Source organism: Culex quinquefasciatus, chromosome 1 (assembly GCF_015732765.1).
Source record: "Culex quinquefasciatus strain JHB chromosome 1, VPISU_Cqui_1.0_pri_paternal, whole genome shotgun sequence".
Classification (NCBI taxonomy): domain Eukaryota; kingdom Metazoa; phylum Arthropoda; class Insecta; order Diptera; family Culicidae; genus Culex; species Culex quinquefasciatus.
The window spans coordinates 84885376-84909036 of NC_051861.1; the positions used below are offsets into that span (position 1 = coordinate 84885376).

General features: G+C 44.4%; 2 protein-coding genes and 1 long non-coding RNA gene across 3 annotated transcripts; 2 read left to right on the forward strand and 1 right to left on the reverse strand.

Moving 5' to 3' along the window:
- Positions 1–4272: 4272 nt before the first annotated feature.
- Positions 4273–5292, forward strand: LOC6034319 (AMP deaminase 2). The gene is made up of 2 exons (XM_001844600.2): positions 4273–4431; positions 4491–5292. The coding sequence occupies exons 1-2, from the start codon at positions 4306–4308 to the stop codon at positions 4794–4796; spliced, it is 432 nt and encodes a 143-aa protein (XP_001844652.1). The 5' UTR covers positions 4273–4305; the 3' UTR covers positions 4797–5292.
- A 2148-nt stretch (positions 5293–7440) lies between these two features.
- On the reverse strand, positions 7441–9722 carry LOC6034320 (nitric oxide-associated protein 1). Its single transcript, XM_001844601.2, has 2 exons — positions 8837–9722; positions 7441–8774 (listed from the first exon to the last, which is right to left on the reverse strand). Exons 1-2 carry the CDS (start codon positions 9605–9607, stop codon positions 7482–7484), a joined length of 2064 nt encoding a protein of 687 aa, XP_001844653.2. The 5' UTR covers positions 9608–9722; the 3' UTR covers positions 7441–7481.
- Positions 9723–20131: 10409 nt separating this feature from the next.
- On the forward strand, positions 20132–20912 carry LOC6034321. The gene is made up of 3 exons (XR_005276806.1): positions 20132–20447; positions 20506–20783; positions 20844–20912. It is a non-coding gene; the product is annotated as an uncharacterized LOC6034321 (long non-coding RNA).
- The last annotated feature ends 2749 nt before the right edge of the window (positions 20913–23661 follow it).

Here is a 23661-nt window from a genome sequence, read left to right on the forward strand (position 1 = left end):
CCTTGATAATTTTCATTTGAAGGTCTTTCGTTATCTTACTAACGATGGGTCGCATGATAGACCCGGACATCATTTTACTGAAATATCTGAGATCCGGCCTCCAAAAGTGTATAAAATAACACTTAAGTGCCAATAACTTTTGATAGGGTTGTCAGATCCTTGATGTTTTAGGCTCATTTGAAAGGTCTTTCGATTATCTAACTAACGATGGGTCGCATGATGGACCCGGACATCATTTTCATTGAAATATCTGAGATCCGGCCTCCAAAAAGTGTATAAATAACACTTAAGTGTCAATAACTTTTGATGGGTTTGTCAGATCCTTGATGTTTTAGGCTCATTTGAAAGGTCTTTCGATTATCTAACTAACGATGGGTCGCATGATGGACCCGGACATCATTTTCATTGAAATATCTGAGATCCGGCCTCCAAAAAGTGTATAAATAACACTTAAGTGCTAATAACTTTTGATAGGATTGTCAGATCCTTGATGTTTTAGGCTCATTTGAAAGGTCTTTCGATTATCTAACTAACGATGGGTCGCATGATAGACCCGGACATCATTTTTACTGAAATATCTGAGATCCGGCCTCCAAAAAGTGTATAAATAACACTGAAGTGCCAATAACTTTTAATAGGGTTGTCAGATCCTTGATGCTTTAGGCTCATTTGAAAGGTCTTTCGATTATCTTACTAACGATGGGTCGCATGATAGACCCGGACATCATTTTTACTGAAATATCTGAGATCCGGCCTCCAAAAAGTGTATAAATAACACTTAAGTGCCAATAACTTTTAATAGGGTTGTCAGATCCTTGATGTTTTAGGCTCATTTGAAAGGTCTTTCGATTATCTAACTAACGATGGGTCGCATGATAGACCCGGACATCATTTTTACTGAAATATCTGAGATCCGGCCTCCAAAAAGTGTATAAATAACACTTAAGTGCCAATAACTTTTGATAGGATTGTCAGATCCTTGATGCTTTAGGCTCATTTGAAAGGTCTTTCGATTATCTTACTAACGATGGGTCGCATGATAGACCCGGACATCATTTTCATTGAAATATCTGAGATCCGGCCTCCAAAAAGTGTATAAATAACACTTAAGTGTCAATAACTTTTGATGGGTTTGTCAGATCCTTGATGTTTTAGGCTCATTTGAAAGGTCTTTCGATTATCTAACTAACGATGGGTCGCATGATGGACCGGACATCATTTCATTATAAATATCTGAGATCCGGCCTCCAAAAGTGTATAAATAACACTTAAGTGCCAATAACTTTTGATAGGATTGTCAGATCCTTGATGCTTTAGGCTCATTTGAAAGGTCTTTCGATTATCTAACTAACGATGGGTCGCATGATGGACCCGGACATCATTTTCATTGAAATATCTGAGATCCGGCCTCCAAAAGTGTATATAACACTTAAGTGCCAATAACTTTTGATAGGGTTGTCAGATCCTTGATGTTTTAGGCTCATTTGAAAGGTCTTTCGATTATCTAACTAACGATGGGTCGCATGATGAACCCGGACATCATTTTACTGAAATATCTGAGATCCGGCCTCCAAAAAGTGTATAAATAACACTTAAGTGCCAATAACTTTTAATAGGGTTGTCAGATCCTTGATGTTTTAGGCTCATTTGAAAGGTCTTTCGATTATCTAACTAACGATGGGTCGCATGATGGACCCGGACATCATTTTTACTGAAATATCTGAGATCCGGCCTCCAAAAAGTGTATAAATAACACTTAAGTGCCAATAACTTTTGATAGGGTTGTCAGATCCTTGATGTTTTAGGCTCATTTGAAAGGTCTTTCGATTATCTAACTAACGATGGGTCGCATGATAGACCCGGACATCATTTTTACTGAAATATCTGAGATCCGGCCTCCAAAAAGTGTATAAATAACACTTAAGTGCCAATAACTTTTAATAGGGTTGTCAGATCCTTGATGTTTTAGGCTCATTTGAAAGGTCTTTCGATTATCTAACTAACGATGGGTCGCATGATGGACCCGGACATCATTTTTACTGAAATATCTGAGATCCGGCCTCCAAAAAGTGTATAAATAACACTTAAGTGTCAATAACTTTTGATAGGTTTGTCAGATCCTTGATGTTTTAGGCTCATTTGAAAGGTCTTTCGATTATCTAACTAACGATGGGTCGCATGATGGACCCGGACATCATTTTCATTGAAATATCTGAGATCCGGCCTCCAAAAAGTGTATAAATAACACTTAAGTGCTAATAACTTTTGATAGGATTGTCAGATCCTTGATGTTTTAGGCTCATTTGAAAGGTCTTTCGATTATCTAACTAACGATGGGTCGCATGATAGACCCGGACATCATTTTTACTGAAATATCTGAGATCCGGCCTCCAAAAAGTGTATAAATAACACTTAAGTGTCAATAACTTTTGATAGGATTGTCAGATCCTTGATGTTTTAGGCTCATTTGAAAGGTCTTTCGATTATCTAACTAACGATGGGTCGCATGATGGACCCGGACATCATTGTCATTGAAATATCTGAGATCCGGCCTCCAAAAAGTGTATAAATAACACTTAAGTGCTAATAACTTTTGATAGGATTGTCAGATCCTTGATGTTTTAGGCTCATTGGAAAGGTCTTTTAATACCTTTCTGAAAATGTATAACATGACAGGGTTTCTTACAAAAACCACCCTTTTTACAATCTTCCGGACATACGCCAAAATCGTTTTTAGCATAACTTTTGAAGTACTTTACTAAACTTCATAATTTTCAATAGGGACTTATGGGACCCCAAGACGAATCGAATGAGACCAAAACGGTCCAAATCAGTTAAGCCAGTGCTGAGATAATCGAGTGCATATTTTTTGGTGCACAGACCCACATCCCTACACACACACACACACACACAGACATTTGCTCAGAATTTGATTCTGAGTCGATAGGTATACGTGAAGGTGGGTCTACGAGGTCAAATTAAGAAGTTCATTTTTCGAGTGATTTTATAGCCTTTCCTCAGTAAGGTGAGGAAGGCAAAAAACGGGAAATCTGGGAAAACCTCGGGGTTTTATTCCATCGGGGAAAAAAATATAATTTTAGCCTAAAAAACAAAAAAAAATGTTGGTGATTTCCAAATTGTGATTTAAAATTAACAAAGAAAAATCAGATACTTAAAAAAGAATTCTGAGTTCTGCGACACTAAAAGTCACTTTCAATACAAACAATCACTTTAAGGCCTTTAAGGTGGATACAAAATCTACACACAAATTGAGTTCTTGTTGGTTTTAGTTTGATTATCACCTGAAAATACTGTTTGAAAAATTTGACTTTATTGGTGACGGTTTCGGAAAATTGGGTCCGAAAATTAAGCTTAAATTGCTGATAACATTGTTCACAACGATGAAGGATTTTAAATCCATTGGGTCCTAAAATGAAGCTTAGATTGCTGATATTATTGTTTACAGCGATAAAGCTTATTTTTCTGAGTACAATAACCCTGTGTACGACCACAAAGAGTTTAAAATGGATTTTTTTTAATCAATTTTGAAAAATTAACCTCGCGGTCCTTCTTGACAGAAAAGTTCCTACTTGACAGCTCGTTCCAAGGGGACCATAGTTGATCCATCGAAAAAAATGTTGTCTAGTCAATATTTTTTTTTTTTTTTTGCATTCGAATGAAAAAAAGTGATCAGAAATGGTTTTTAATCGTGTTTTTTTACCGTTGTATAAAAATTGACATAGGGCTTTAGTACAACAACTTTGCCGAAGACACCAAATCGATCAGAATATCCGTTCTCTATTGTTGGAGGACCATTACCGATAACCGATTTTTGAATGTTTTAATACAGAGATGATGCAATAATTCGAATGGAACTGCATTCCAAATAGTGAATCCGAATTCGTTTGTTGAAACCACGTGCTCGGAAATCGCCGAACAGTGGGGTTGAACTGTCAACATCATTTTGACAACTCATTGAGTACTTTTTAATATGAATACGTTCGAATTTGCGAGCATTCAAATTTACGGACATTCGAAAAATTTTATGGAGAACTCTTAAAATTGTATCGATACTTGGATAAACGGACTAATTTTGCAAAATGTCTACTTGAAAAAGTACCCACAATGTTTCATCCAAATAAAACAAATGCTATAATTTATATTCCAGTAAATTTTCTAATTCTTGGTAGCATCGCTCATTACTCGTTTGCTTGATTTGATAACTTATCTAAGAATGCTCAGAATTCTGAAGTAATTGAAACATATTTGCTTAAACTTTCTTTTTACTGACCTACAGGTATCGCCATGTCTCCGCTGTCCAACAATTCGCTCTTCCTGAACTACGACCGCAACCCATTCCCGGAGTATCTGGCCAGGGGTCTGGTGGTGTCTCTATCCACGGATGACCCCCTTCAATTCCACTACACCAAGGTAACTTTACTTTGTTTCACAAAAAAGGACATAATTACAATAACGCTTTGTTCCTTTAGGAACCCCTGATGGAGGAGTACAGCATCGCGGCCCAGGTCTGGAAGCTAAGCTCGTGCGACATGTGCGAGCTGGCCCGGAACAGCGTGCTGATGAGCGGCTTCCCGCACAAAATGAAGCAGCACTGGCTGGGACCGAACTACACGCGCGAGGGCGTCGCCGGAAACGATATTACGCGGACGAACGTGCCGGACATCCGGGTGGCGTTCAGGTACGAATCGCTCGTGGACGAGCTGTCCAACATCTTTAAGGTGCACAGCGAGAAGACGTTGGCGCTGGCAGCGGCGGCCGGAGCGGGGAGTCCGTAGATTTTAGTTGAGGGACGCGAAATCTGAGAATCTATCGTATAGAGACACACAAACACACTCACCCACTTATTATATGTTGCATGTTGGTTTTCGGAGAAAGTGATTCCAAAATTGGTGGAAATCGGAAAACAGGCTGTTCTATTAGACAAGTTCAAAAGTGAAGGCATTGATGTTGATTATTGTTTTTTTATGTACCAACTATTTATTGTGTAGACGCTGTGAATCAGTTATCGATTAGATAACAGTTTGAAAACACCTTCATCAAAATGAAAACCATGTCTAAAACCATTGTGTACCACTTGGACCATTAAATGTTTACTATATATCTAATAGGAGCATCTTTAAATCTACAACAACGTGTTTGTAGCTGGTTTCAGGCTGTAGTGTGAAAGTGGCAAAGTGAGCAACATAAAACATTCTCTGTACTACACGATTGAGTGTAACAAATAAAAATATATATTTCAATCACTCGTTTGACACAATATCTTTCAAAAAATGTTGTTCTCTTTATACGCAAAGCATTATCCGAAAAAAAACACTGTTTGGTTCCTGTTTTGAGAATGTCCTTTAATCTTAACTCTGCTTCCGTGAATGTCTATCCATTTCACTCGTATTTCATCTCAAGGCGCTCTTATAACTAGAAATAGAGTCCTTTCTTCTCAATTAGAACCTTTTGCTATTCCACACATATATGAGCTCGAAGGGTTAAACAGCGCCCAGTTTCGCGTTACTTTTGATCAGATCAATATGATCCCATGCAAATGCGTACCGATAATGAAGATGGCCGACCGTCACAACGTCCTCTTCGCCACTGTTCCATCGTGAGTCACTTCTACTTCAACTGTCGTTGCCTTTGTCTTTTGCTCGATTGGTACCTCCATTTGACAGTTCTCGTGCTTCGATTGGTACTTTTGGTTTGAGATGGCCGTTCTCTAATAAGCTCCACCCTAGTAACATTTTTAAACTTACAGGTTTTATCATGGTTCTGAAAACCCTGATACGGCCTAAATAGGCTTTTATGGCCTACTTAAAACCTAAAATGTTGCTTGGGCAGGTTCTCTAGTTTTAACTCGTTCGTGGTTCATGCGCCTTCGACACTTGTTCTGAGATGTACGTACTCCACCGTAGATTGTTGGCTACACTTTCCATTCGAAAACATAGAGTACAACCGGTCTAATCAGTGTCTGGTACAGGGTCAGCTTCGCGGCGCTTTGTACTTAATCAGATGTCAAGGTTTGCCGTAATCCAAAATAGGCGCGACTCACAGAGTCCGGATCTCTAAGCTGGTGTCGTTGTCGGCCGTTACACGCTCACCTCATTCAGCTCATCGCCATCCACTGTTAAAGGGGTGAGTCTTGGATGGTCAACGTCCTTTGAGCCCCTCCCTCTCATGTACTTTGTTTTCGTCGTATTCATGGCAAATCCAATTCGTATTGCTTGCGTTTTCAAGGCGGTGTAAACCCTTTTCTCTACGTCTCTCGCTATAATATCAATGTCGTCCGCAAGAAGTTGAACTGTCCTGTTGCATATCGTGCCTCTCGTGTCTGTAACCGCTCTTCGCACAACTCCCTCAAGTCCGATGTTAAACAGCGCATTGGATAAGCCGTCACCTTGTCGTAACCCTTGGTGCGATTGTTGGTCAGCAGCGAGCGGTCCAAGTTGGGCTTTAAAGCCTTCTCCATGCGCTACATCGCCGTTGAGGAACTGGTGAATCGACCGTCGATGAGGACGTGGTTAATGATTGTTTTAGTTCTTTGGTTAGGTGACTTTTTGGATGTCTTTCCGGGAAAGAACGTACTCCGTAACACCATATCGCGGGAGGCTGTGTAGTTGATGCACCGCTGGCCGTTGTCGTACGGCTCCCAATCTATCACACGACTCCGCATCTTGCCCAACACAATGAAGGCGGTTCCCAGCTTGTTTTCGGCTCCGCCGCTCTGGAACATGGTGAGATCCTCCCACATCTTCGCTCCCTTCCAGCACATCTCCTGCAGTGATACAACATCGAAGTTACGGGGTTTGAGCTCGTTCAACAAAGTGTACTCATACCCATCGAAACGTAGCGATCTGCAGTTCCATGTTCCGAGTTTCCAATCGGTGTCCTTTTCGTGCCTAGGTCTATGCCGTTTGTTCCGGATCATTATTCCTTCTTGATTGTTCGTAATACTCGGATTTTCGGTATGCATCTGGATTGGGACATAGCTACACCCTCCGAAGAGGATGGAGACCGCGCCTTCCCTGTCAGTGTACATCATTAAGCGTTTTCTTAAGCATGCTTAGCGTGATTGGGTATCTCTCATAGTTTTAAACATTCTAAGTTGATCTCCCGGTGGTTGGTCACTTTTTCGTTTGACACTTTTTAAGTTTGTACCCCGTTGGTTTGTCAAAGTCAAACTAAAAAGTTACGAACTGTCACTTTTTACACGGCGCTCACGCACACTATCAAAACAAACGTTTGGTAGTGTGTGTGAACTCCGTGTAAAAAGGGTGTCAAACTGAAAAGTGACCCCGTTCGTTTGACAACAGTTGGTGTCAAACCATCGGGGTTTGAGTGTACCAGTCGTTTGTATCTGTACGTCCGCCAACGCGTTCCGATAGCATTAATCATTAATTTAAGGACTTTTCGGATCACTAATCAGTCACATTTGTAGTCACGATCATCTTTCTATTTTGACAATCCACTTCTCACCGCTTCACAAATCCATCCCCGATCCGGTACGCCAACGTACCACGTATCCGCTTCCCCCTCAAGCTCATCCCGTGCGGCAACAGCGCCGGCTGTCTCACGTAAATTCCGCGCGCTTCCGGCGTCCACGCCCTAAAAGCAGCCTCCTCCCCGGGGGGAAGATTCACCGCAATCCATCCACCGGAGGAGAGTAGAATGTCCGCGACGGAGATGTGCTTCTCCTGGACGCCTGTGAGGAGGATGTCCGGGGATGGTTTGAGTGCGGGCCACCGGGAGAGTCGGTTGGGGTCGGGTCCGGGGATTTGGAGGAACTCGGTTCCGAGAAGGTTTGCGTAGATTTGGGTGGCGGCGGTTGTTTCGCAGATGAGGGTTGGGAGGGAGGGCGAGGAGTAGAGGAGGATGCGGGTTGAGGGAGGGCCTTCGAGGTAGTCGAGGCGGCCGAGGCCGGCCAGGAAGAGTGAGAGACCGGGTTTGAGGAGGTAGGCCCGGGGGCGGATCATCTGCTTGGGGAGGGTTTGCAGGAGTTCGTCGGTGGTGAGGAGGTTCGTAATTTGGTCCGGTTGTATGACTCCTGGGGTGTCGTAGCACCACTTGCTGTTGGCGTACGTGTCGGACTTTTCGTTTAGGGTTAGGATTGGGCTTTGAGCAGTTCCTCTTTGGGAGACGGAGAAGCCCTCTTTGGTAGGGTCCTTTTCCTTAAGGAAGGTCTGTCCGATGTGGCCAATCAGGGTTGCGAACTTGGTAGATCCGGTCTGTCGAGCCTGTTGCTTTCGTAGTTTTTCCTCCTCGATCTGCTTAACTCGTTCGGACTGGAGTCGCTTCGTCCTCAAAAACAGTCGATAGTCCGACGGTCGCAAAATGGGGAACTTCAGCATCCGCAGCGTAGTACCCGGCCACGGACAGGCCGTCGCGCGCTGCACCAAATCCGTCGCCTGAACCTTGCACAAATCCGACGCCAGCAGCGCGTTGAACAGCGTACTCTTCCCCACGTTCGTGCACCCGACCAGATAGACGTCTCCGCGACTTCCCCAAACGTTGTGCAGCTTTGTGATCAACTCCTCAACGCCGAAGCCGGTCGCGGCGGAAACTAGGGCGACGTGCCGAATGTTGTTCCGTTCGAAGCCAGAGCTGACAATGGCCCGCGTCAGCGTGTCCCGGATGGTGTCCAGATAGCCGGGACTATCCCGCGGGAGCAGGTCCACCTTGTTGCCGACGACGATGATGGAGCGTTTCGGGCCGAGAATGTCCGACAGGCCGGGCCAAATCGAGCACGGGAAGTCGAGGAGGTCAACCTGCAAGGTTGCGATTTATGTTTAAAATAAATTTAAAAACGATTAAAGTCTGACTAAATTACCATCAACAGCACCAGCGCTCGCTTGTCCCGAATCGACGAAATCATCTGCACGTAATCCTCCGGCGACACCGTCACGTTGATGGCCGTGTTGTAGTTCTTCAAGAAATGGCACCGCTGACAAATCGTACTCTGAAGTTGCTTCTTGTGCTTTCCCTTGAACAGCTGACTTGGCAAATACCCCGGAATGCTAGGTTCCGCACACTGCATAAACGCCCCACACCCACCGCACGCCACACTCGAAACCGGTTCGCTCGGATCCGGCGTCCCGTAAAACGAAGACCGATCATCCCCCTCATCCTCCTCGTAAAACTCGTAATCCGTCATCCATTCACCACCCGTGGGCACGTTTTCCTCGGTTCGTTCAACCCTCCTAACCAACCGCTCGTACGGCAAGTAATCCCGAACCCCATCCAGCTCCTCCATCCCTCCACCCTCAACTGCATTCTCCTCCAAACTCTCCCCGTAGAGATGTTTCAGCGCGACCGGAAATGGTTCGGCTTTGGCCTGTGCCGCGAACGCCGCACGTTTCGCCTTGGCCATTTTCGATTCCACAATTTTATTCCTCTGGTAGCCCAACCGGAGCGTGCCGGCTTCGACCACCGAACTGTACAGGACCTTTTCCCGCACCTCCTCGAACCGGTCTTCGGCGGAACGGTCCAACTTTGGCGGTTCGAACTTTTTTGCGTCAACGGTGCAGCAACGTCGCGTTCCGGCGAAGAGTGAACGGTTGAACCGGACGGGGGTGGCGCTCCGGAGCGCGTTACGGAACATTTTTTTTAACTTTCAACTAAAATAACAAACTATATGGAATCAAAATTTAATTTAAAATATTGCATAAATCCGGGTCGGGAAATCGCGAACACGCGATCGAACTGTTTTCTATCGAGTTTTGTTTTGATCTGCTCTTTCGTTGCACGTGCGGGACGGGAATGACGGAGCGGAAAAAAACATCGCACAGGAGATTTTACACGGTAAACTGGATTTATTCTTTTGTCAGTTGTGTTTGCAGTTTGCAATGTGTAAATTTTACATAAGAGAGAAAAAATCACGGAAATTCTTAAATAATTTTATTTAATAAATAATTTAATGTCCGTTTGCGTGTGGCACGCTCACGCTAACCAGTCGATCTCAATTTTGAGATGAACGTCGCAAACCGGCTAAAGGCTAGTATGCAGATCGGAAGGAAAGGGGTCAAGAAACAGCTTCACGAACAGCAGAACAAAGGAGAGGGAGCGATTTCTTGGGGCTTTTCTTCACCCTCTCTGACTTGCTTGCGCTGCCGCTGCTGCCCATTTGATTTTTTTCTTGACCGGTTCCTTCCGAAGAGCGTATACCGCTTAAAAGTGAAACCACTCAACGTTGAGATGAGCAACTCGATCTCAACGTTGAGATGGGCTACTCGATCTCAAAATTGAGATGGGTCCGGTACCGGAAAAATCGCCAGAAAAGCAGGAAATCGATTCTGAAATTCAATTTTAATTCAGTTAAATAAAGAAAAGTACACACAATTCTCACTTTATTACACTAAAACGAATATGTTTACAGAGGTGTTGAAAGAAGCAGTATATAGATCTAGATGATGCACCATTTGTTGTTAATCGTGTTGGAATCTTGGTCGATTGTGGACAAACCTCTGATGCTGCGGCCTTGGAACTGACATCCTCTGTGACCGGGGACGAAATCTGTCTCCGTCAACAATTTACATAGTAATTTGACGGAAGAACTGCGAAGAAAAGAACCTGTGCGTCGGGCGGAACTGCTCCGACACTCCGGTCCAATTGGTCGGTTTCATGACCCGGCGGCAAGGCTACCTTGGAAAGTGCAGGGACAGATTATCGTGGCTCAGAAGGAAAGTTGGACCAGCGCACTAACTCCGTTTGCTACACAAAAATTAAGCTCCCCCGCCGACAAACCTCCTCTCACATCAGCAAATGAACGAAACACGCCGGTAGATCCAGATTTACCACCTTGGTGATTCCGGGTCTGAGAAAGATATCCCACCGGTCCGCCGGTGGACGGATTACGGTACAAGGTTTTGCAAGAGGAATCCGTCCGCCGGTGGACGGATTGCCTGCCAATGTTTGGCGAAAAGGTGGACTGAACGCTGGACAATGTTTTGCAAGAGGAATCCGTCCACCGGAGGACGGGTTGCCTACCAATTTTTGGCGAAAAGGTTCTGTCCTCCGGTGGACGGATTACTGTAAAAAAAATGCAAGAGGAATCCGTCCGCCGGGGAAGGATTGCCTGCCAAAGTTGACGAGAAGATACGGTCCACCGGTGGACGGAATATTGGAAAGTGTTTTGCAAGAGAAATCCGTCCGCCGATGGACGGATTACGGTACAAGGTTTTGCATGAGGAATCCGTCCGCCGGTGGACGGATTGCCTGCCAATGTTTGGCGAAAAGGTGGACGGAACGCTGGACAAAGTTTTGCAAGAGGAATCCGTCCACCGGAGGACGGGTTGCCTACCAATTTTTGGCGAAAAGGTTCTGTCCTCCGGTGGACGGATTACTGTAAAAAAATGCAAGAGGAATCCGTCCGCCGGGGAAGGATTGCCTGCCAAAGTTGACGAGAAGATACGGTCCACCGGTGGACGGAATATTGGAAAGTGTTTTGCAAGAGAAATCCGTCCGCCGGTGGACGGATTGCCTGCCAATGTTGGCGAAAAGGTGGACGGAATACTGGACAAAGTTTTGCAAGAGGAATCCGTCCGCCGGTGGACGGATTGCCTGCCAATGTTGACTGGAAAGTTCGGTCCACGGGTGGACGGAATACTACACAAGATTTTGCAAAAGGAATCTGTCCACCGGTGGACGGATTGGCTGCCAATGTTGGCGAAAAGGTTCGGTCCACCGGTGGACGGATTACTGGACAAGGTTTTGCAAAAGAAATCCGTCCACCGGTGGACGGATTGCCTGCCAATGTTTGGCGAGAAGGTGGACGGCACACTGGACAAAATTTTGCAAGAGGAATGCCTGCCAATTTTTGGCGAAAAGGTTCTGTCCTCCGGTGGACGGATTACTGGACAAGGTTTTGCAAGAGGAATCCGTTCACCAGTGGACGGATTGCCTACCAATGTTGGCGAAAAGATTCGGACCACCGGTGGACGGATTACTGGACAAGGTTTGCAAGATTCGGATTCGTCCGCCGGAGCACAACAATGTTTTCCAAGAGTAATCTTGGTTATGTTTGCAAGAGGAACTTTTATTCTGAAGGATGATTTTTGCCTTCCTCACTGAGGTAAGGCTATAATCTTGGCTATAATCCTGCTCTAAAAATAAACTTTTTATTAAAAGCTCGAAGACCCACCTTCATGTATACATATCGACTCAGAATCGAAAACTGAACAAATGTCTGTGTGTATGTGTGTGTGTATGTGTGTGTGTATGTATGTATGTGACCAACAAACTAGCTCATGTTTCTCGGCACTGGCTGAATCGATTTGATCTGAACTTGTTGCATTCGACTTGGTTTAGGGTCCCATAGATCGAGTTTTATACAGATTGAAGTTTCGATAAGTAGTTCAAAAGTTATGTATAAAAATGTGTTTTCACATATATTTGGATCTCACTTAACTGTATGTAAACTATGTCCGGGTCCATCATCCGACCCATCGTTGGTTAGGTTATCAAAAGACCTTTCCAACGAGTCCAAAACATTGAAGATCTGGCAACCCTGTCTCGAGATATGGCCACTTAAGTGATATTGATGTACTTTTTTGAAGCCGGATCTCACTTAAATGTATGTAAACTATGTTCGAATCCATCATCCGACCCATCGTTGGTTAGGTTATCAAAAACCCTTTCCAACGAGTGCAAAACATTGAAGATCTGGCAACCCTGTCTCGAGATATGGCCACTTAAGTGATATTGATGTAATTTTTTGAAGCCGGATCTCACTTAAATGTATGTAAACTATGTCCGGATCCATCATCCGACCCATCGTTGGTTAGGTTATCAAAAGACCTTTCTAACGAGTCCAAAACATTGAAGATCTGGCAACCCTGTCTCGGGATATGGTCACTTAAGTGATATTGATATACTTTTTTGAAGCCGGATCTCACTTAAATGTATGTAAACTATGTCCGGGTCCATCATCCGACCCATTGTTGGTAAGATTATCAAAAGACCTTTCCAACGAGTCTAAAACATTGAAGATCTGGCAACCCTGTCTCGAGATATGGTCCCTTAAGTGACATGATGTACTTTTTTGAAGCCGGATCTCACTTAAATGTATGTAAACTATGTCCGGATCCACCATCCGACCCATTGTTGATTAGGTTATCAAAAGACCTTTCCAACGAGTGCAAAACATTGAAGATCTGGCAACCCTGTCTCGAGATATGGCCACTTAAGTGATATCGATGTACTTTTTGGAAGCCGGATCTAAAAAATAGATAAAACTTGTGTTCAGCCATTGTTGTGAGGAAGGCTCTAACCACATAGGTGGATTAAGTTAGTTTTGACAAAGGACTTTGTCTTAAAGCTCTATCTGCGGTGTCAATGCAAAATTTTTCGAAAATGTAGCGTTACCGTCGCATGCCCTCGGCGTGACATTCTGTTTCTGTTGCGTGGATGCCGTGCCAACTATTTAAGCTAAAAGTTAGCCTCTGGAGGATTTAGTGTCCATCAGACTTTCATCAAAGAAGGACCTTACGTTGGGAATTTTAATGCTCACACACACACGCACACGTTGAAAGAAACAGGTGGTGCATAACCTTGAAGGTTCCAAGAAGATATTGACGGTTGCCAGAACGGTCACCGGAATACCGAAATGATTTTGAACAAATTGGTAGGATATCGGCCACACCCGGAGTGGCCAGTGCCCTGAGGGAAGGTTCTACCGGGGACATTTATCGAACCATACGACTTGGGGCAATATGGGTATCAAAATTCATGATTTTTGATACTGGTAATGAAAATGGCCATTTTGACAGGATTGGCCACACCCGGAGTGGCCATGGCCCTGAGGGAAGGTTCTACCGGGGGGACATTTATCGAACCATACGACTTGGGGCAATATGGGTATCAAAATTCATGGTTTTTGATACTGGTGATGAAAATGGCCACTTTGACAGGATTGGCCACACCCGGAGTGGCCATGGCCCTGAGGGAAGGTTCGAACCATACGACTTGGGACAATATGGGTATTAAAATTCATGGTTTTTGATACTGGTGATGAAAATGGCCATTTTGACAAGATTGGCCACACCCGGAGTGGCCATGGCCCTGAGGAAGGATCTACCGGGGGACATTTATCGAACCATACGACTTGGGGCAATATGGGTATCAAAATTCATGGTTTTTGATACTGGTAATGAAAATGGCCATTTTGACAGGATTGGCCACACCCGGAGTGGCCATGGCCCTGAGGGAAGGATCTACCGGGGGGACATTTATCGAACCATACGACTTGGGGCAATATGGGTATTAAAATTCATGGTTTTTGATACTGGTAATGAAAATGGCCATTTTGACAGGATTGGCCACACCCGGAGTGGCCATGGCCCTGAGGGAAGGATCTACCGGGGGGACATTTATCGAACCATACGACTTGGGGCAATATGGGTATCAAAATTCATGGTTTTTGATACTGGTGATGAAAATGGCCATTTTGACAGGATTGGCCACACCCGGAGTGGCCATGGCCCTGAGGGAAGGTTCTACCGAGGGGACATTTATCGAACCATACGACTTGGAGCAATATGGGTATCAAAATTCATGGTAGAATGGCCATTTTGACAGGATTGGCCACACTCGGAATGGTCATGGCCCTGAGGGAAGGTTCTACAGGGGGGGGGGGCAGTTATCGAACCATACGACTTGGGGCAATATGCGTATCAAAATTCATAGTTTTTGGTACCGTCCCAAGTCGTATGGTTCGATAAATGTCCCCGGTAGAACCTTCTCCAGGGCCATGGCCACTTCGGTTGAGGCCAATCCTGCCAAAATGTCCATTTTCATTACCAGTATCAAAAACCATGAATTTTGATACCCATATTGCCCCAATTTATATGGTTCGATAAATATCCCCCCGGTAAAACCTTCCCTCAGGGCAATTGAATAAATTGATTACTCCTTTATTGCCAAATGGTGTCTTCGGAAGAGTTGTTGTACTTGATAAGGGCTATCTTTTAAAGTTATTGACATACAGGGTGACGACCTTCCAAGGTGTCAACCAAAAACTGACTCTGTTGGATGACGTTGTAGGGCTTTGGTGTATTGCGCAAAGTTGTAGAGGAGAAAATTTCATGGAAGTTTGTCAAAGGCGCCAAATTTGTAGCTCTTAATCTACTACGTCATTTTTGCAAAAATGGTAAAAAAAGCACTTTTTTGTGATAACTTAAAATGTTAGCATTTTTGCGGCCTACTATGTTCTGAAGAGTTGTTTTTGACATAAAATTACACATCTTTGCCCAAGACAGCAAAATGTTGTGAGCCTTTATTGAGGAGTTATAACCATTTGTAAGTGATTTTGAGCATATTTTCAAGTTGCAATGTTTTAGAAATGGCGAATTTTGGCGCAAAACCGAACAATGCACATGAAAGTACACACTTTCAACTACATTTTCTGAAAATATCTTCGTGTCTATCGGTGTCGATTTAGAGATACAGTGGACTCTCTCGTTGTCGATCTTCTCGATATCAATATTACTCCAGCTGTCAATAAATTGTTCAGTCCCTTCAAATAGATTGCTTTGATTTTTGTTCTATAATTTCATAACTCCTGCTCTCGACGGTCCCTTCAATATCGACAACGAGAGAGTCCACTGTATCTTAATTTGAATTTGACGGTTTTTAATCAATTTATTTATAATTTTAAGCGGAATCTTATTGAAACGTGGTAATAATCAGTAAATTGAAAGGGTAAATTGATCGATTTTAATATTGCTTATTGCGAGATAAAATCACGTTTCTCCTTCGCTGTGAGTGACAGGAGATTATTGCCGCCTTATAAAAATCAGCAAGTTGAACTGAAATTCTGGTTGATTTGGCTGTCAACTTGGTTTGTTTTGAATATTTTCCAAAAAGTCAGCTCAAAACTCAAGGCAACCTATGACAACAGCCAAAAATTTGTTCTGCGGTTGTCTTGCGGCTGTCATGCGACCATTATCTTGCGGTCGTATCACCGCGCGTGAACTCTAATTATTGACGCCCGCAGTAAAACATTGTTCATGCTTAAAATTCTGATACACATTTTCAAATTATGAATAAATACATGTTTTTCCCAAAAATAATGTAAGTGAAAATTTTAAATAATTGTTCGTATTTAAAATTAAGTATTTCCTTTCGTATGTGGTCACTCTGGAAAGGTTGTCGTATTTTTTCATAGACAATGTAATTTCCATGAAAATCGATCAATTTACCCTTCAATTTACCGATTTTCACTTTGTATTCATTATGATTTCGAATAACATTTATAAATAAATTGATTAAAAATCGGCAAATTCAAATTGAGATATCTAAAAATATATACACGAAGATATTTTCAGGAAATTGTAGTTGAAAGTGTGTACTTTCAGGTGCATTGTTCAGATTGCGCCAAAATGCGCCATTTTGAAAACATTGCAACTTGAAAATAGGCTCAAAATCACTTAAAAATGGTTATAACTCCTCAATAAAAGCTCAAAACATTTTGCTGTTTTCGGCAAAGATATGTAATTTTATGTCATAAACAACTCTTTAGAACATAGTAGGCCGCTAAAACGCTAACATTTTAAGTTATCACAAAAAAGTGATTTTTGGACCATTTTTGCAAAACTGGCGTATATCTCGAGTAGATTAAGAGCTACAAATTTGACGCCTTTGACCAACCTTCATGAATTTTTCTCCTCTACAACTTTGCCCAAGACACTAAAGCCCTACAACGTCATCCAACAAAGTTAATTATGGTTGACACCCTGGAAGGTCGTCATCCTGTATGTCAATAACTTCAAAAGATAGCCCTTATCAAGTACAACAACTCTTCCGAAGACACCATTTGACTAGGACGTCAAATAAAAGAGTTATCAATTTATTCCACTTAATTTTGCCATTCCGAACACTGTGCAATGGCCACTCCGGGTGTGGCCAATCTTGTCAAAATGGCCATTTTCATCACCAGTATCAAAAACCATGAATTTTGATACATTTACCCAAGTCGTATGGTTCGATAAATGTCCCCCGGTAGAACCTTCCCTCAGGGCCATGGCCTCCGGGTGTGGCCAATATCCTACCAGTTTGGTCCCAACCCCATTGCCTTGAATCATTCTGGTTTCCGAGTGACCGTTCTAACAATGTTCTTTAGAACAGAATTCCTCCCAAGTTGGTGCACAACCTGTGTCTTTCAATGTGTGTATGTGTGTGTGTGAGCAATAAAATTACCACCGTCGATCCGTCTCTGACGGATTTTCAGTCAAAACTAAATTGTTCAGAGGCTATCTGTTAGCTTAAATAGTCCGCATGAAATGTGGCAACAATGGTGCAACATTCTCGCGTGACAGTTCCAAGAAAGCAGGAGACGAGGCAAAATTTGCACCATGTTGCCACATTTCATGCGGACTATTTAAGCTAACAGATAGCCTCTGAACAATTAGTTTTGACTGAAAATCCGTCAGAGACGGATCGACGGTGGTAATTTTATGCTCACACACACATACACACAGGTTGCACCAACTTGGGAGGACTGTTCTAAAGAACATTGTTAGAACGGTCACTCGAGAAACCAGAATGATTCAAGGCAATGGGTTGGGACCAACTGGTAGGATATTGGCCACACCCGGAGTGGCCATGGCTGATTCGAGGAACATTTATCGAACCATACGACTTGGGGCAATATGGGTATTAAAATTCATGGTTTTGATACTGGTGATGGCCATTTTGACAGGATTGGCCACACCCGGAGTGGCCATGGCCTGAGGGAAGGTTCTACCGGGGGACATTTATCGAACCATACGACTTGGGGCAATATGGGTATCAAAATTCATGGTTTTGATACTGGTAATGAAAATGGCCATTTTGACAGGATTGGCCACACCCGGGTGGCCATGGCCCTGAGGGAAGGTTCTACCGGGGACATTTATCGAACCATACGACTTGGGGCAATATGGGTATCAAAATTCATGGTTTTGATACTGGTGATGAAAATGGCCATTTTGACAGGATTGGCCACACCCGGAGTGGCCATGGCCTGAGGAAGGTTCTACCGGGGGACATTTATTGAACCATACGACTTTGGGCAATATGGGTATCAAAATTCATGGTTTTTGATACTGGTGATGAAAATGGCCATTTTGACAGGATTGGCCACACCCGGAGTGGCCATGGCCCTGAGGAAGGTTCTACCGGGGACATTTATCGAACCATACGACTTGGGGCAATATGGGTATCAAAATTCATGGTTTTTGATACTGGTAATGAAAATGGCCATTTTGACAGGATTGGCCACACCCGGAGTGGCCATGGCCCTGAGGGAAGGTTCTACCGGGGACATTTATCGAACCATACGACTTGGGGCAATATGGGTATCAAAATTCATGGTTTTGATACTGGTAATGAAAATGGCCATTTTGACAGGATTGGCCACACCCGGAGTGGCCATGGCCCTGAGGAAGGTTCTACCGGGGACATTTATCGAACCATACGACTTGGGGCAATATGGGTATCAAAATTCATGGTTTTGATACTGGTGATGAAAATGGCCATTTTGACAGGATTGGCCACACCCGGAGTGGCCATGGCCCTGAGGAAGGTTCTACCGGGGGGACATTTATCGAACCATACGACTTGGGGCAATATGGGTATCAAAATTCATGGTTTTTGATACTGGTAATGAAAATGGCCATTTTGACAGGATTGGCCACACCCGGAGTGGCCATGGCCCTGAGGGAAGGTTCTACCGGGGGGACATTTATCGAACCATACGACTTGGGGCAATATGGGTATCAAAATTCATGGTTTTGATACTGGTGATGAAAATGGCCATTTTGACAGGATTGGCCACACCCGGAGTGGCCATGGCCCTGAGGAAGGTTCTACCGGGGACATTTATCGAACCATACGACTTGGGTCAATATGGGTATCAAAATTCATGGTTTTGATACTGGTGATGAAAATGGCCATTTTGACAGGATTGGCCACACCCGGAGTGGCCATGGCCCTGAGGAAGGTTCTACCGGGGGACATTTATTGAACCATACGACTTTGGGCAATATTGGTATCAAAATTCATGGTTTTTGATACTGGTGATGAAAATGGCCATTTTGACAGGATTGGCCACACCCGGTGGCCATGGCCCTGAGGAAGGTTCTACCGGGGGACATTTATCGAACCATACGACTTGGGACAATATGGGTATCAAAATTCATAGTTTTTGATACTGGTAATGAAAATGGCCATTTTGATAGGATTGGCCACACTCGGAGTGGCCATGGCCCTGAGGGAAGGTTCTACCGGGGGACATTTATCGAACCGTACGATTTGGGTCAATATGGGTGTTAAAATTCATGGTTTTTGATACTGGTGATGAAAATGGCCATTTTGAAAATGGCCACACCCGGAGTGGCCATGGCCCTGAGGGAAGGTTCTACCGGGGGACATTTATCGAACCATACGACTTGGGGCAATATGGGTATCAAAATTCATGGTTTTTGATACTGGTGATGAAAATGGCCATTTTGACAGGATTGGCCACACCGGAGTGGCCATGGCCCTGAGGGAAGGTTCTACCGGGGGGACATTTATTGAACCATACGACTTTGGGCAATATGGGTATCAAAATTCATGGTTTTTGATACTGGTGATGAAAATGGCCATTTTGACAGGATTGGCCACACCCGGAGTGGCCATGGCCCTGAGGGAAGGTTCTACCGGTTCCATTGATTGAATAAATTTAATTAGAATTAATTATTCAGGATAAAAAAATAGGCAAAGAATTAAAAAATATAAATAAAAATAGCATGATTTTTTGAGTTTTGTACAAAGTTCTTTGTCATATTGGTCATGTAGAACATAACCACCTGCACCTTTTTTTCGTAATTTTTGCAGATGGAACCGGTCTACCTACACCAAAATGGACACCGCGCCGCCGTCAGGTTTCCGGTCTGTAATTACTCCCGCTCGGTGAATGCCAGCCTACGCCGAGATGCTGGTATCGCAGAGTTCGCCGGTGCAAAACTACTCGCTAACCTACTACATTGCCAAACAGTCGACCCACTGCGGCCAGCGTCCCTGCAGTTGACCCCGCCGCCGTTGCGCCGTCAACCGACGCCCTTCAATCCCGCCGCGGCGTTAATTTCTGGTGGTGCGTCCGGAAGATCTGAGAAGGGCCTTTCAGAGATTCGCGCTTTCTTCAACGGAGACCGCGCCAGTCAAGTACGACCAGCAGGGCGCGAAACACGAGGAGTTTGCGGAACTTTTTCCGGGACACTGGCGTGGCGGACCGGTTCGAGGAGTTTCCGATGCTGCGAGATAAGATCCTGCGGACAACAAATTGATCTCCAGCAACTTTTGCGATGTTGACCACACGATGACGTGGGAACGGATGAGAAGATCAGGACGAGACCATTTCAACTTTGAACGTGATGGACACGGACCAGTCGTTCTTCTGGTAGTTCGACTCGAAGGTGTCAAAGGTATGTTCCAAAGATTCGGCTAATCATCAAACTTCATCTAACTCAACCTTTTTTTCAGATAACTCAGCTTGGCAACTAGTAACGTGCTACAGACGTATGTAGCCCAAACGGCGGGTTCGGTCGTTGTCAGCGACACCGGCCGAAGGCGCATTTAATTGAGAACACGGTTCCGGCATCTCCGGGAAGGCCGAGACACGCCATGGAAATCCGTCCTCCGGAGGATCAGTTTCTCATGCCAACATGTTTGGAGGTGGAATCTGGCCAAAGTTGAGAACAGTTTTGGTCGGTCTTGAGCCTGTACCCTCGTCGAACACGAACTTGGTCGCTCTCAATCCGGTACGACCTGGTCTAGGCTGTATTAACTGATCTTAAAGATCTGCTTTATTCTTCTTTTAGGCGATCCACGACCTGACGGCCTTAACCCGGTACGCTCGTTGAAATCATTCACCATCTGCGAATTCGGACTTGGTCGCCTTCAACCCGGTACGACCTATTCTGTTCTGTATGAACTAATCTACAACTTGTTTTGTGGTTCTTCTAGGCGATCCACGATCTGCGATAGATTCCGCCAACATCCTGTGATATACCTCGTGCGCGATCAACCCTGATCCGGTACGCTCGTCAAATTCCATCTCAATCTGCGGTAGATCTCGTGCGCAGTTGGACAAGATGATGTCCGGGGACGGCGATGTCATCAACAGTCACCAACGATGGCCATTTTGAAGCTGATAGATGTAGATCACGAGATCGGCAAGCTGATGGTGCAGCTCTCGCAGTCACAGGACGGCGAGATCGGAGACCGGGGAATTCATCCAATTCGTATTGCCGATGGGTTGAGCTGGCGGCGCAGTGCGCGATCAAACATATGGACTCGATCGCAAGTCCGTTTCCGATTTCGTTAGACAACAAAGAACCGCTGATCCATTTGGCGATGACGGCTCGTAAGATTGTGAACATGTGCCACAGGACAATGGCGGAGATTGCCGTGGATGCTGACCGTGGCGGATTTGGTAAAGCGATGACCATCAGACCGGAACTCGCCTGTTGTCGTCATCGTGCTTCCGGCCTTTGTCACCGAACCCAACATTCTCAGCGGGGACAAGCAATCCTGTCCGGAGCAGTATTCAAAGTAGGCGACTAACATTAACTCCACAATCTATACCTTTTGTAATAAATTTCCGAGTTTTTAGTATATTTTATCAATAAAAAAAGGTGCAGGTGGTTATGTTCTACATGACCAATATGACAAAGAACTTTGTACAAAACTCAAAAAATCATGCTATTTTTATTTATATTTTTTAATTCTTTGCCTATTTTTTTATCCTGAATAATTAATTCTAATTAAATTTATTCAATCAATGGAACCGGTAGAACCTTCCCTCAGGGCCATGGCCACTCCGGGTGTGGCCAATCCTGTCAAAATGGCCATTTTCATCACCAGTATCAAAAACCATGAATTTTGATACCCATATTGCCCAAAGTCGTATGGTTCAATAAATGTCCCCCCGGTAGAACCTTCCCTCAGGGCCATGGCCACTCCGGGTGTGGCCAATCCTGTCAAAATGGCCATTTTCATCACCAGTATCAAAAACCATGAATTTTGATACCCATATTGCCCCAAGTCGTATGGTTCGATAAATGTCCCCCGGTAGAACCTTCCCTCAGGGCCATGGCCACTCCGGGTGTGGCCATTTTCAAAATGGCCATTTTCATCACCAGTATCAAAAACCATGAATTTTAACACCCATATTGACCCAAATCGTACGGTTCGATAAATGTCCCCCGGTAGAACCTTCCCTCAGGGCCATGGCCACTCCGAGTGTGGCCAATCCTATCAAAATGGCCATTTTCATTACCAGTATCAAAAACTATGAATTTTGATACCCATATTGTCCCAAGTCGTATGGTTCGATAAATGTCCCCCGGTAGAACCTTCCCTCAGGGCCATGGCCACTCCGGGTGTGGCCAATCCTGTCAAAATGGCCATTTTCATCACCAGTATCAAAAACCATGAATTTTGATACCAATATTGCCCAAAGTCGTATGGTTCAATAAATGTCCCCCCGGTAGAACCTTCCCTCAGGGCCATGGCCACTCCGGGTGTGGCCAATCCTGTCAAAATGGCCATTTTCATCACCAGTATCAAAAACCATGAATTTTGATACCCATATTGACCCAAGTCGTATGGTTCGATAAATGTCCCCCGGTAGAACCTTCCCTCAGGGCCATGGCCACTCCGGGTGTGGCCAATCCTATCAAAATGGCCATTTTCATCACCAGTATCAAAAACCATGAATTTTGATACCCATATTGCCCAAAGTCGTATGGTTCGATAAATGTCCCCCCGGTAGAACCTTCCCTCAGGGCCATGGCCACTCCGGGTGTGGCCAATCCTGTCAAAATGGCCATTTTCATTACCAGTATCAAAAACCATGAATTTTGATACCCATATTGCCCAAGTCGTATGGTTCGATAAATGTCCCCAGTAGAACCTTCCCTCAGGGCCATGGCCACTCCGGGTGTGGCCAATCCTGTCAAAATGGCCATTTTCATCACCAGTATCAAAAACCATGAATTTTGATACCCATATTGCCCAAGTCGTATGGTTCGATAAATGTCCCCGGTAGAACCTTCCCTCAGGGCCATGGCCACTCCGGTGTGGCCAATCCTGTCAAAATGGCCATTTTCATTACCAGTATCAAAAACCATGAATTTTGATACCCATATTGCCCAAGTCGTATGGTTCGATAAATGTCCCCGGTAGAACCTTCCCTCAGGGCCATGGCCACTCCGGGTGTGGCCAATCCTGTCAAAATGGCCATTTTCATTACCAGTATCAAAAACCATGAATTTTGATACCCATATTGCCCAAGTCGTATGGTTCGATAAATGTCCCCGGTAGAACCTTCCTCAGGGCCATGGCCACTCCGGGTGTGGCCAATCCTGTCAAAATGGCCATTTTCATCACCAGTATCAAAAACCATGAATTTTGATACCCATATTGCCCAAAGTCGTATGGTTCAATAAATGTCCCCCCGGTAGAACCTTCCCTCAGGGCCATGGCCACTCCGGGTGTGGCCAATCCTGTCAAAATGGCCATTTTCATCACCAGTATCAAAAACCATGAATTTTGATACCCATATTGCCCCAAGTCGTATGGTTCGATAAATGTCCCCCGGTAGAACCTTCCCTCAGGGCCATGGCCACTCCGGGT

Bases quoted from the DNA above. Each gene is read 5' to 3' on its own strand.
- LOC6034319 (XM_001844600.2), top strand. From the start codon at position 4,306: ATGTCTCCGCTGTCCAACAATTCGCTCTTCCTGAACTACGACCGCAAC. The intron at 4,432-4,490 runs GTAACTTTACTT...TTGTTCCTTTAG, and splicing joins TTCAATTCCACTACACCAAG to GAACCCCTGATGGAGGAGTA.
- LOC6034320 (XM_001844601.2), bottom strand. From the start codon at position 9,607: ATGTTCCGTAACGCGCTCCGGAGCGCCACCCCCGTCCGGTTCAACCGT. The intron at 8,775-8,836 runs GTAATTTAGTCA...GCAACCTTGCAG, and splicing joins GAGCGCTGGTGCTGTTGATG to GTTGACCTCCTCGACTTCCC.